Here is a 13,630-nt window from a genome sequence, read left to right as displayed (position 1 = left end):
ATGGATCTTTGCCAGGGCCCTTGTGAGCCATGTGCAAGAAGTCTCCACGCATGCTGAGCCTTTGGCCTTCACATGCTCATCTGTTGAAACGCCTTAGAATTGCCAGTGCTACCGTTGTCCATTTGAGTTGACCGGCCACTCTACCCACCCCCCCCGGCCCAACTCCCATGCAGCATCTTGAGATTGCCACCTTGATACTCTTTTAATTTCAAGCAGCCATGGTGTGTGTGACTTTTCAGGTACAGCCCAATACCTTCCAAACTCCCCCCGTGATCCACAACCTCTTCTGCATAACCATTGACCCTCCTGGTGTGATCTTAGACCTCCCCATAGTGACCCTACAACCTTCCCCCATCACCCGCCTTCCCATGAAGGTGGATGTCCATGTCCCCCACCTTCCCAAGGAGCCCACCCCCATGGCAATAGACATGTCCCCCTCATCCTGCCAACCCCTAGAATCTAGTTTTACTTCCATGTCCCCTCCAACAACCCTCAATGTCCCTTCATCCGTCACCCTCGCCCTCGCACCCTACTGGCTCCCAATGCCCCCTTTAACTCTCACCATTCCTTTCTGTCAACAATTCCCTCCATACGCCCCTCAGGCCTCATCATTGGGCACCACGGACCCATCCCTTTGAAGCACTTTCCCCTCTTCCCCCCATCCCCGTTCACACCTGCACACCACCACCCCCCCATGCCCGTTCACACCTCCACACCACCCTCCACACTTGTTCACACCTGCACACACCAAACCCAACTGTCCTCCGCGCCTGCACCCACCGCCCCGCCTGCACTCCCCCATCCCCCCCTCCCCGCCTGCGTTCCACCATGGCCCTTCTCACTCTCCCGTTCCATACCAGCTCACCCATTCAACGACCCCTGCAGCATGATATCCTGCTGGCAGCACAGATAATTGGACAAAGGGGGGCTATTCTGGTCAGGCCTTCACCTGCATCCCATTGCAAAACAGCCTCACCCCAGCCTCTGGTGTGAATGGGGAGCCGCCATGACGGGTGGGAGCACACATTCCAACTGTAATTTCATGCCAGCGGGAAACCAACTTTTCAGCTCTTGCTGCACCGTTACCTGCCCAATTACCATTAAACCCGCCATGGGCAGGACTGGAAAATCCCAGTCTGTATCAGTTTTGGCACATTGATCACTTTAATTACTTGTACTCTGACGAATTGGGACTCTATCCTGCATTTGGTTTCCATGTTTGCACCTCTGTGGATCAATATGGACAATCATGTGCAGTACACAATTTTAAATCAGATGCTGAATCAGTTTTAAAATCTTGAACGTGAAAACATGGCTTCTGCTGGAAAACATTCTTCTGAAAGCTCGAGCACTTCAACTTCTGCCCAATCTTCTGAGTTAATGAAGATCATTCCACTAGTACTGCCATCTCACACCATTCCTTAGAACAGCAATAATTTGCTTTCAAGTTTACATCTTGGATGGATCTGCGATGCTTCAATAAGTTGCGCTGGGTATCAAAGGATATTCTGGAGATATTCCATTTAACAAATTTGACAAGCTGGATCTCTGCTGCTGAGTTTATCACTGTCTTTATGGGAGTAATTTTAACCCAACCCATCAAAGTAAACAGGCTTGGCCACTGCTCCATACTGGAATGCACGGGCTTCTTAATCTGCATATAGTCCTGTGCCAAGTTGGTGCTCGACTTCTTCATGGTCCTTGACAGTGATACAGGTTTTCTAGCAACCTTCCCGATGTAATAAGAATTTTGTTGTGCATACTATCAATATTCTTCTGAGGGCTGCTCCACCAAAGCATTCATATAATTCCTCTGCAGCAGAACCCATGTAAGACCTCATCCACTGGAGCGCTGGCACCTATTCTATCCTTGGGCCTGACCTGGTTGCAGGCCACTCATGCCCAGTCTCTCGCCATGGGCAGGTTTTGCTTCTAATCGATCCACTTGTTGTGCACAGCCTCATTATCTGGGCTAGTGGTTGCGAGTGCTAAATCAAGGGACAGTATGTCTTTATCATTCATCTCAACTAGGTGCTATCCCACTGCCTAGGCAAGCTGTATCTCTGAAAGGAGAAAAGCTCAAGGCTATGGCTGTGGTGTGGGGAAGGTGGGAAATGTAAGAGGTGCATTCTTCCACCATCAGTAGAGGGTGGGATGAGGGAAAAGTGGAATGCGAGAAGGAGGATCAGGTAGTGAATACCATCACCTTGATGGTTTCAGTCCCACCTCTGGCCAGGCCAGCAGCAACTCCACCATGGTCTCAGGACATGCAGGTGCACCTTGTTTCCACCCTCTCCCCAATCCATCCACTCTATTCCTAGTTAATGCCTGCTGCCCCCTATTGTATGTCACCTTATGCTGCAAGAGACATGGAAGTGCATCAGTGAGCTTGATATCCTCCAATTGGTTGATGTGGCTGTCATGGTTGAATTGCTAGCAGTGTGGGCAAGCTGTGAGATGTGGGTCTGGTGCTTGCAGCAGCGCTAAATGTGTGAGGATGAAGTGAAGTATATGAATATTAGGCATTTGTACTCCCTCAGTACTGAGATTGGTGACAGGTAAATAATGAGGGTGTGGTGATCAGAAGCTACTGGCAAAGTTGACAGGATATGGTATTTGAAGATTAATTTATTGACCACTTGTGCGAGGCTACTGAACTTCTTATGATACTATATCCAAATCCTCAGGACTAAACTGCTGGCACTGACCTTCACGGTGATCTGCTGCCACTGCCTTTTCATCGTCTTCTTCTCCCCTGCAGATAAAGTACATCTTGCCTCCTTTACATCTCTTCCACCAAGACATCCAGTGCAGTGTCCAGATCCTTGAGTCTGCTGTCTCCCCTGTTGTATCATTCCTCACTATTTCCTAGGTCAGATTCTCTTCAATCCTGACTCCCAGTACCTGCTCCAGCCACAATGCACTCCCCCTTTAAAAGGTTCAGGCTAGCTTTAAGCAGTGCAGACTAACGTTAAGTGGTGTTAACCACTCAGGATATTGGCCCCTTGTTGGTGTGTCCAGCCAATCAGAAAGACAGTTAGCACTGGCTGGATACAGAGAGCATCCAAATGATCAGGCAGCATGTATTTGGAACTATGCCAGCATTACATTCAACAGGCTTAACAGGTTAATCCCAAATTGCAAGCACTGCGTCTATTTTGAGGCTATTCAAATTAGCCCCACAATGTTCCAGTAACTTTTCTTCTGCTTGGCACACTCCCTACTCATTTTTCATTTGCAGATGGAGACTGAAAAATGAGCAAAAATGTGCATTTATGTATTTACTGAATGCAAACTACTGACTGAAATTTGAAAAGTCTGAGGCAACATTCCAATGACTTAAGCCTGCAGTTTCAAAGACGGCGAACATTTGCATCACTGTACATGACAAATTCCAAAGGCATTAAGTGGAGCCAACCTGTCTGCAGGAACCCATCAAAGATAATCACCGAAGAAGAATGTGACTGAACTGACGTGGGGAACTGAAATATTTCATACAAAGATTGATATTAAGATGTCCGTTAATAGTTTTAGAATAGACAAATATAGCTATGAGAACTCTTTCTAGGAATGATGAGAAATATAGCCAACACTGTAGGCATATGTAGCCAGTACTGTGGGAACCAACTAAAAATCACAAGCCATAAAATTGAATACAAAAACAAAAGTACCTGGAAAAACTCAGCAGGTCTGGCAGCATCTGTAGAAGGGAGCACAGTTAACGTTTCAAGTCCACATGACTCCTTTTGCTTTTACCATAAAATTGAATGGCCTTCACAGCTTGGATAAACAAGGTGTTAAGGAGATAAGGAAATAGACAGGAACTCAGTAGGCCCCAGACACTAACAAACATCCTGAGGCCAAAAGTTGAGATAACAGGGAACATCTGCAGCACAAAGTATCCCACTCATTGATTAGGTTATGTGATGTATGTGCTAAAGCAACATCAGAGATTGGGGATGTACCAAAAACAGTGAATTGCAATGTGAGAACTAAGTACCATGAATGTGACACAGAGTTTGTATTACTGAGAGATCCTTGGAAAAGCAACCAGGATAGATCTGATCTCTCCTCAGCATATGCTTGAATAACATCTTTGTCTACTGCAAGCTTACAGACTCAAGTGACCACTTTTACCACAACAGAACTACATACCCTGAGCCATTCCCAGGACATCCAGACTGAACTGTGGAACAAGAATTAGACATAATCACTTCAGACAAAGGACTCTGGCTGAGAGGAATTCATCCAGTCATAATCTAATCAAGTTGAAACTATGCATCTTGAATCCAATGGTCATGAGCATATTTGGGTCACTGGTCAGTTGATGAAAGAGGATCATGTGAGAAGCCAACTAATCTTTGTGTTTTAGGCGTTAAGAAACTGTTTTTTCCAGGCTACGGACAGAAGCAGAAAAGACGCCGAAGAGGCAAGACCCCTATGTTGACCTCCATTTCTCTCCCTCCATCCAACTTGCAAGTTTGAGCCCTGCCTGTTGTTTGACTATCCACACCTAGCAGGCAGAGATTTTTTTTAAAGAAATCAGCCCAGCAGCTGCTGTTTCCAGAAGAAAAATATAAATCGGCTGCCAACATCTTTAAACCACCTCGACTCTGAATCCTGAGGGACTATCGAGCTCAGCTGGATCCACCCAATTCATCAGTCTATGAGATCTGTATAACTTTAATCTTTATTGGACTTTAAAATATAACTTAATCTATCCACTCACTTTGTGACCTATTTTTGTGTGTGTGAACCAGAGTGCGTTTGAGCATGAAAGTTGGAACTTTTTTATTGTGCTTCTTAGACCAGATTAAGCACAGTAAATATTATCCTTTTTTCTTAAAAAAAACCTCAAGGAGACGTGTCGGTTTTATGTCTTGTACAGTCACAGTACATAAATAGTTAAACACTTAATAAATGGGCAAGCATATCCTTTTTAAAAAACCTGTTGCAGTCAAATAGGGAGTGGGAGAAGAGGGGAGCCATTCTACCACATCTCACCTGATCATAGCAGAAATTCAAATTAAATCAATGTGACACATTTTATTGGATTAATTAATTCTACAAGGATATCTTTAACCACAATCAAAACATTTTAAAAGTCCTCAGGGTCATTGTCCTCAGCATCTGATGCAAAGAGTTCATCAAATTCATTCTGAGTCATTTTGGCTATAGCATCATTGTAAGGATCCCAACTCTGGACCAAATTTTGCACTTTTGGTTTCAGAATCATCTCTCCGCGACAAACTGTCTTCCTCCCTATCCATTGAATTTGATATTTCACATTTTTTGAATGATCTGATGACAGTTTGTGCATTAATAGCATCTTACAATTTGATGATAAAACCACACAAAACATCAAATGGAGTTGCATGCATATTGACACCTGTGGAGTAAAAGGTTTTTTCTCCATCAACCATCCACCTATACTATTCGATGTGAACATGATCCTTGAAGGCTTGTTGAGGCACGCATCCAAAGGTTGAACTACAGATGTTAGACCCCTCTGGTATAACTGCAATTTGGGTGTTCTTTCTTTCGAGATGCCTCTTGATCTCATCAATTATATGGGATCTGAACTTGTCCCACACTAATAAGCTATGTTCTTTGTGACACCTATTCTACACATTATCGATCCATAACTTCACTCCATCCTCATCCATCCAAATGTTGTCATGGACATGAGCAAAACCTCCTGCAGGGAACTTGATTTTTCAGCATGGTTTTGCATTTGAAAATTGCAATTGGTTTAAAATTCATTCCATCAGCCATGCAGGCTAGTACCACCATGAACCTTGTCTTCTCATGTCCTGTGGTTTTCGATAGAACTGTTTTTGATCCCTTCCACTCCACAGGTGGCATGAATATCAAAATTCATGGGTGTTTCATCCATTTTGCTAGTGCGACATAATGGTACTTGTATTTTTGCCACTGACGATGAATCGCTGGAAACTGGTCATTTTGGCATCGAGGTCTTTTGGTAGTCTTACAAGGCTATTTCAGAAGACAGTTTAAAATCAACCACATTGCTTGGGTCTGAAGTCACAGGTAGACCAGTCCAAGTAAGGGTGGCAAATTTCCTTTCCTAAACCAGATAGGTTTTTACGAAAATCCAGTATTTCATAGTCACCATTACTTTTTGTTCCAGATTTAGTTAATTAATTGAATTCAAATTCCCCGGCTGCTATGATGGGATTTGAACTCATGGCTCCAGATTATTAGTTCAAACTTCTGGGTTACTAATGCAGTAAAACAACCACTACTGTACCCCTAATTTACTCCATTTTCAATTGCTTATATCTAAAAACATAAATATATAACAGGAATAGAAAAAGAGTACTGTAGCTATTAATAGTGAAACCAAAGTAATAATGCTACATTTCAATAAATACTTACAGATGTAGAAACTTTGCTAGGAAGCCCATGTTGCAATTGTGATGCAATATCAGGATCAGCTGCTTTGCCATGGAAAATTGTGGCTTTACCAGGTTTGAGACTGCTACTACTCAAAAACTTCTTTACCACAGGTGGGGTAACAGTCTGTGAGAATAAGCAATGAGAAAAATAAGCATTTGATTTGCTGCTTATTCAGGTTATGATGCCTGATTTAGATTTAAATTTAAATACATTAACTAATAGTTAAGTGAATATTGAAACATTCTGTGATAACTCCAGAAATTATAGCCAGCAATCATAGAAAACAATACTTAACGCATTCATATGGCATGTTTTTGTTTGCTATTTTAGCAGAGACATTAACTCATTTAACATTAATGGATGTGTGAACAGGGAAGCCTAGAAACATATGGATGGGGCTAGGCAGTTGGTCCATGGAGCAAGACACTGAATGGATGGATAAGCAATCAGATCATCTGGAAAGTATTTGAGGTAGAAAAGGGGCAGAAGGCCATTGAACTTCTTGGGGTACTGCATTCAGGTCCTCAGGGCCAGACAACTGGCAGTGACCATCACAGAGATCTGGTCCCACTGTCTTTGAAAAGTTTGTTTGGAGGATCTCCTGGCCCCCTGTGAATAGATGCTATGTAGTGCTTCCAGATGCTTCCAGTGCAGCATTACAAAATCTTCGAGCCGCTCTGACACTGTTGTCTTTCCCAAGTCAGAAGCAGTTGCAGAATGATTTGCAACATTTGCTCCAGCCAAAAGGTACCTTCCCTGTAAGTAGTGCAGACTTATTTTAACTTGTGCTAGCCTCTCCCGATTTTACGTCCCTCAGGTGCATAGCCACTCAACAGCATGGTTAGCACAGCTTGCATTCTACAATCATTAAATCTGCAGGGAGCATTAAGTTTGTGCACTACCTGCAGCGCAAGCAAAGGGCACAGGTTAATCACATCGTGATCCCCATTCCTGTTTTCAGGGCTTATCAAATTTCATAGCCAAAAGCTCTAAATGAATGATTCTAGCAAAATCTGTGCTAGGTGTGGTTAGCCACTGTGGCCAAACTAGCCTACAATCCACTGAGGTGACTTTGCCAAAGGCTATGCTCAGATAATCTGAATGATTTCCAGAAAGTCTCAATATATCTTTGCTTTGTATCAAAGCTTCACCCAATGGAGCTAACATTTAAAAGGATGTCCACCCTTAGGAATATGTGGCTGCACATGGAAACAAATGTGGTCCAATCATTCTTCTTGTACTATCCAGCCATCTCACAATTAGTTAGTTATTTCTCTCTTCTGTTACACAAACTGTTTCTTTCCATTGGTTTCAAAATCCTTTCTCCTTCTCCCTTATTTCTCTTTTTTCCTTGGAATATGACTTCAGATGTTAATGACAATAATTCCAAACTTTCCAAAAAGGAATGTTAATGATGGATCAGAAAAGCAAGTAACAAGGCAGAAGTGATTTTGAAAGAACTGAATAGTACAAAACCAGATGGTAGAGCTATGTTTGTTAACAAACGCCATTGTTCTAGAGATAGGTGATAGATATTGCTTTACAGGATACAGCTGAAGCTATTTTGTTTCAGATGGATTAACCTATTGTTCTAAAATTGATCACTGGTACCTACTGCAGTCATCCTTGTGTGTTGAAGTGTACCTCAAGATGAGGCAATTTGAATACAAATTAAAAGAGCAAAAGGAATAATGCTATTTTGCTTTGCAGCATTAATTTACACACTACAAACAGCCTTTGCAATAGGATGATTTCACTAATTCAATTGGCTGTATTAGTCTTTATTCAATTTTAAAATGAAATTTAAATTTTCCTTCAGTGTTTGCCAAGGCTGAGAAGCCTGGGCTGAGTGTCAATGGAATATGAACTGAAAGGAAACTTGTGGAGGCATCATATTGTTTGCGTTAGCATGTGGCAGAGCAGTACAGCATACATTTTGACATTACAGGGCAGACTCTCTGCAGGACAACAGTGCATTTTTCCTGTCAGTGCTATATGCAATGCTTTGTATGCTTGGAAATTCTGCCAAGCCAGAGTCATTGTATGCAATCATGCCAATGCCTTCTTTCCACGAAGAAAGCTATGAACATCTTATCCCTTGTAAACAAGGGCTGTCTTTTGATTGATGTATCAAAGGACAGCTAACAGATTGATTTGTCTCATGTCACTGGTGGTAGCTCAGTTATGATACAGCAAGAAAATCACAAGTTCCAGCAAGGGATTTATTTTTACAACTTTAGTGACAAAGAAGCTGACCAATAACTAAGCCTCAAAAAATGACAGAATTTTCCAGCCGTTGCTTTAGTCTTCAAAAACCACAAGTTGGGAAAATAACTTTTGTAAATTTGTTCAAACTTTAAGAGGACTTACCTTGCAAAGAATATTTAGTGTCAGTTTGGCTTACTTGTCAACACTCATTGTGGAGCCAGAGTGTTTAGCACATATTCTACACTGACAATGCAGTACTGAGGTGTTGCTGCATTCTCAAAGGTGCCATCTTTTAGCTGAGATGCTAAATGGAAGTTGTGCCTGTTGAGGTACAGTAAGTCCCTGCTTAATGTTGACTCACTTAACGTTGTTTCACTTTAATAAAGAGGCTAGGAATCGTGTGACAAGCAACTCACCTCCTGACTCCCCAAAGCCTGTCCACAAGGCACAAGTCAGGAGTGTGATGGAATACCCTCCACTTGCCTGGATGAGTGCAGCTCTCACAACATTCAAGAAGCTTGACGCTGCTCAGGACAAAGCATCCCACTTGATTGGCACCCCATCCACAAACATTCACTCCCACCACCACCACCAATGCACAGTGGCAGCAGCATGTACCATCGACAAGGTGCACTGCAGGAATTCACCAAGGCTCCTTTGACAGCAACTTCCAAACCCACAGCCACTACCATCTAGAAGGACAAGGGCAGCAAATAGATGGGAACACCACCACCTGGAAGTTCCCCTCCAACTCACTCACCATCCTGACTTGGAAATATATCGTCGTTCCTTCACTGTCGCTCAGTCAAAATCCTGAAACTTCCTTCCTAACAGCATTGTGGGTGTACCTACACCAAATAGGCTGCAGCGGTTCAAGTAGGCAGCTCACCACCACCTTCTTAAGGGCAATTTGCGATGGGCAATAAATGCTGGCCCAGCCAGCGAAGCCCACATCCCATGAATGAATTTTAAAAAGTCAATATATCCATTCAACATTGCCAGTTTCACTTTAATATCGTTTGCTATAGACTTACTCTTCTGTGTCCTGCCTGCTCACATGACCTTTCCCGCAGTGCTTCCACTCCCGCCCTCAGTCAATCTTCCCCTCACTCCCGCCCTTGCGTCCTGCCCTTATTCCCTCCGGCGTTGCCTTATCTACCAGCCTTGCATTCCCCCACCCCGGCCTTGCCTCCCACCTTAGTCCCCTGAGTCTGTTCTTCAGTTGCTCCTGACACCCATTCTGAACTCACACTGAAGTCCTGGGCTCCATCTATTGCCAGAAGTTGGTCGGTGCAGGTCTCTGGGGCTTCAGCTGCTACCTGCACTGACCAATGTCTGCCACTAGATGGAGACTGGTCAATCTAAAAGTACCATAGGTGAGTATACTTTTAAAAATATTATGTACAGTGTTGTATTTATTTTATATTTAGTGCTTTATTTTATTTTACAAGATATTTCAGCTAGGAATGCACAGTGCTGTATAAGTATGGTACAGTATTTCAACTTGTTCATTGTCTTTTCCAGGCAAGAAATGTTCGAAGGAACCTAACTCTGGCTTTAACATTGATTCCTATAGGAACCTATGATTTACTTAAAGTTGTTTCACTTAACGTCATGATTTTCTGGAATGCAACTACAACTTTGAGTGAGGACTCCCTATAGATGCAAAAGATCCCATAACACTATTTCTAAGAACACCAGGGGTCTCCTGGCCAACATCATGAAAAACAAATTCATTGGTCATTAGTTTAATTTGTTGTTTGTAAGATGTGCACACGTTGACTTGAAGCATAGTACAGCAGATGTGAGAGGAGGCCTCTAGTAGCTCTACAACCATGGGAACTACTTGTCCAAGACCAAGATGCCATTTTCAAAAAATTGATGCTTTAGGAACAAGACAGATTACTGCAAGCCTTGCATGTTTATCTAATAAATCCACAGTCCATGTGTGCGGAGTCATGGGCACAGAATTAAAAGCATAAAAGCTCCTTTAGAGAGGAAGCAATTTCAGGGTCATCTGTGGAAAAACTTCTTACAACAGAGGCACTGTTGTCAATCTTAGGTTCTCTAATGAATGCTCAAAGCGCTACCATACAATCCTCCAGCTGCACTGTGGCTTTGTCTATGGATAGCCTCACAAAAGTGATTGTTCAGACAAGGAGGAAAATAACGTCTGTCTTTCCCAAAGCCACACCACAGCTACAACATTGGCATCTACCCAGCTATGTGGAAAATTGCCCAGGTATGTCCTATACACAAAAAGCAGGACAAATCCAACCCGGCCAATTACCGCCCCATCAGTCTACTCTCCATCATCAGTAAAGTGACGGAAGGGGTCATCAACTGTGCGATCAAGTGGCACTTGCTTAGCAATAACCTGTTCACTGACGCCCTGTTTGGGTTCTGCCAGGTCCACTCAGCTCCTGGCCTCATTACAACCTTGGTTCAAACATGGACAAAAGAGCTGAACTCCCGAGGTGAGGTGACAGTGACTGCCCTTGACATCAAGGCCACATTTGACAGAGTTTTTTGTTCGTTCATTGGATGTGGGTGCAGCTGGCTAGACCAGCATGTATTGCCCATTCCTAATTGCCCTTATTCAGAGGGCAGTTACAGAGTCAACCACAGTGCTTGGATCTGGAGTCACATGTAGGCCAGATCAGGTAAGGATGGCAGATTTCCTTCCCTAAAGGACATTAGTGAACCAGAGTGTGGCATCAAGGAGCCCTAGCAAAATTAGAGTCAATGGGAAGCAGGGGGAAAACTCACCACTGTTTGGAGTCATACCTAACACAAAGGAAGATGGTTGTGGTTGTTGGAGATCAGTCATCTCAGCGCCAGGACATCACTGCAGGAGTTCCTCAGGCTAGTGTCCTCGGCCCAAATATCTTCAGCTGCTTCATCAATGACCTCCTGTCCATCATAAGGTCAGAATTGGGGATGTTCGCTGATGATTGCACAATGATCAGCACCATTTGCAACTCCTCAGATGCTGAAGCAGTCCATGTCCAAATGCAACAAGACCTGGACAATATCCAGGCTTGTGCTGACAAGTGACAAGTAACATTTGCCCCACACAAGTGCCAAGCAATGACCATCTCCAACGAGAGAGAATCCAACCATCGTCCATTGACATTCAATTGCATCACGATCACTGGATCCCTCACTATCAACATTCTGGGGGTTACCACTGACCAGAAACTGAACTGGACTAATCATATAAATACTGTGGCTACAAGAGCAAGTCAGAGGCTAGGATTCCTGTGGCAAGTAACTCACCTCCTGACTCCCCAAAAGCCTGTCCACCATGTAAAAGTCACAAGTCAGGAGTTTGATGGAATACTCTCCACTTGCCTGGATGAGTGCAGCTCCAACAACACTCAAGGAGCTTGACACCGACCAGGACAAAGCAGCCCGCTTGATTGGCACCACATCTACAAACATTCACTCCTTCCACCACCGACGCACAGTGGCAGTAGTGTGTACCACCTAAAACTTGCACTGCAGGAATTCACCAAGGCTCCTTAGACAGCAACTTCCAAACCCACGACCACTACCATCCAGAAGGACAAGGGCAGCAGGCACAAGGGAACACCACCACCTGGAAGCTCCCCTCCCAGTTATTCACCATCGTGACTTGGAAATATATCGCTGTTCCTTCACTGTGCTGGTTCAAAATCCTGGAACTCCCTTCCTAACAGCACTGTGGGTGTACCTACACCATGTGGACTGCAGCAGTTTAAGAAGATAGCTCACCACCATCTCCTCAAGGGCAACTAGGAATGGGCAATAAATGCTGGCCCAGCCAGCGAAGCCCACATCCCATAACTGAATTAAAAAAACCTACCTTGTCTGAAAACCCTCAGGTCTCCAGGCAGTTACAAAGATGGGAAAGGTTGAAATCAGTGGAGGTTGGTACAATCTTTCCAGATCATTCCACATCCACAGCAGTCAGCCTCCCCTCAATGACTGTCATGAACGTTGAAAGCAAACAATCTGCAGAAGCAGAATAAATGCAGCCTGAAGCTTGCCCATCTGATATTCTAGGAACAGAAAATGCTCGAAAATATAAGACCAAGATCCATGCAGTTCACCTTCTACCATCCCTGTAGTTGCATGATACAACAATAATAGATTTCTTGACTAACCATAGCAATTAATCTCCATCTATTAGTCTATAATAGACACAAAATTGACACAAGGAATGCCCTAGTGGTGGACTGTTTTGAGAACCATAGTTCCAAGTCAGAGTTCCTCCCAGTATGATACCCAACTAAATCAATAATGTACTGCAAAATTTTATTCCCCAAAATAAATCTCTCCAATTTACATTTGCAACTGCTTCCACCATCTTCTCAGGAAGTTGTTCCATAGATTGACTGTTCACTCATTATAATAGTTTCCATTGATTAGTACTTGAACTTTGTGGCCATGTTCTTTGGTTCTACTACTTTAAACAAGGTGACATGCTGAGGTTATATTCCTACCTTTGAGACATCATTTTGAAGAAGCACCTGATAAATTAAATTGAGCAATAAAGGCACACGCTGTTTGGAAAAGCTTGTGACACTGTTAAGATAGAAAAATCTTTGCAATAGATTTGCTGACACTGGCATCCATGATGGAGTTGCTTCAGATATCTATGGCATGTTTTATTGCAGTGGAAGGTCAAGATGGAGGGATTAATTGATGTTGTTATACAGCATGCTTAGACTTGGGTATCCAGATTGAGGTTTCAACAGTTGTTTCTCCCTGTTGGTGCCTGAATGCCAAGGTCCCTGAGTAGCCCCTTGACCTTCGACCTTTTTCAAACAATATTAGAATAGAATATTTTTGATCCAGTAATAGTAGATAGTATCCCTTTCTATTCATTTCTGTCATTCCCCCCTGGGGGAGCACAAGGTCTCATCTATGACTCCCCAAACCTAGGGGGAAGTCAGTCTGTAAAGTTATAAGCACACAGGCTTGCTGCTCCTGCGGTACAGAGAGAAATGAAATGGGG

The 13,630-nt window shown here is 43.4% G+C and overlaps 1 protein-coding gene across 3 annotated transcripts in view; it reads right to left on the bottom strand.

Moving 5' to 3' along the window:
- The window catches only part of efhb (EF-hand domain family, member B), a 95,041-nt gene that overhangs the window by 79,947 nt on the left and 1,464 nt on the right, over positions 1-13,630 (bottom strand). For 2 of the 3 annotated variants that reach the window (XM_078534846.1, XM_078534860.1), the window contains exon 3: positions 6,400-6,543. In XM_078534846.1, coding sequence (XP_078390972.1) covers positions 6,400-6,543 — 144 coding nt within the window. Of the gene's footprint in view, positions 1-2,708; positions 2,910-6,399; positions 6,544-13,630 lie in introns of those variants that run through there. The other variant, XM_078534855.1, reaches the window with a different exon arrangement.

The sequence above is a fragment of the Cetorhinus maximus genome, chromosome 3 (assembly GCF_964194155.1).
Source record: "Cetorhinus maximus chromosome 3, sCetMax3.hap1.1, whole genome shotgun sequence".
Classification (NCBI taxonomy): Eukaryota; Metazoa; Chordata; class Chondrichthyes; order Lamniformes; family Cetorhinidae; genus Cetorhinus; species Cetorhinus maximus.
The sequence above is the reverse complement of the archived record's forward strand: the minus strand, read 5'-3'. Positions and strand labels throughout refer to the sequence as shown.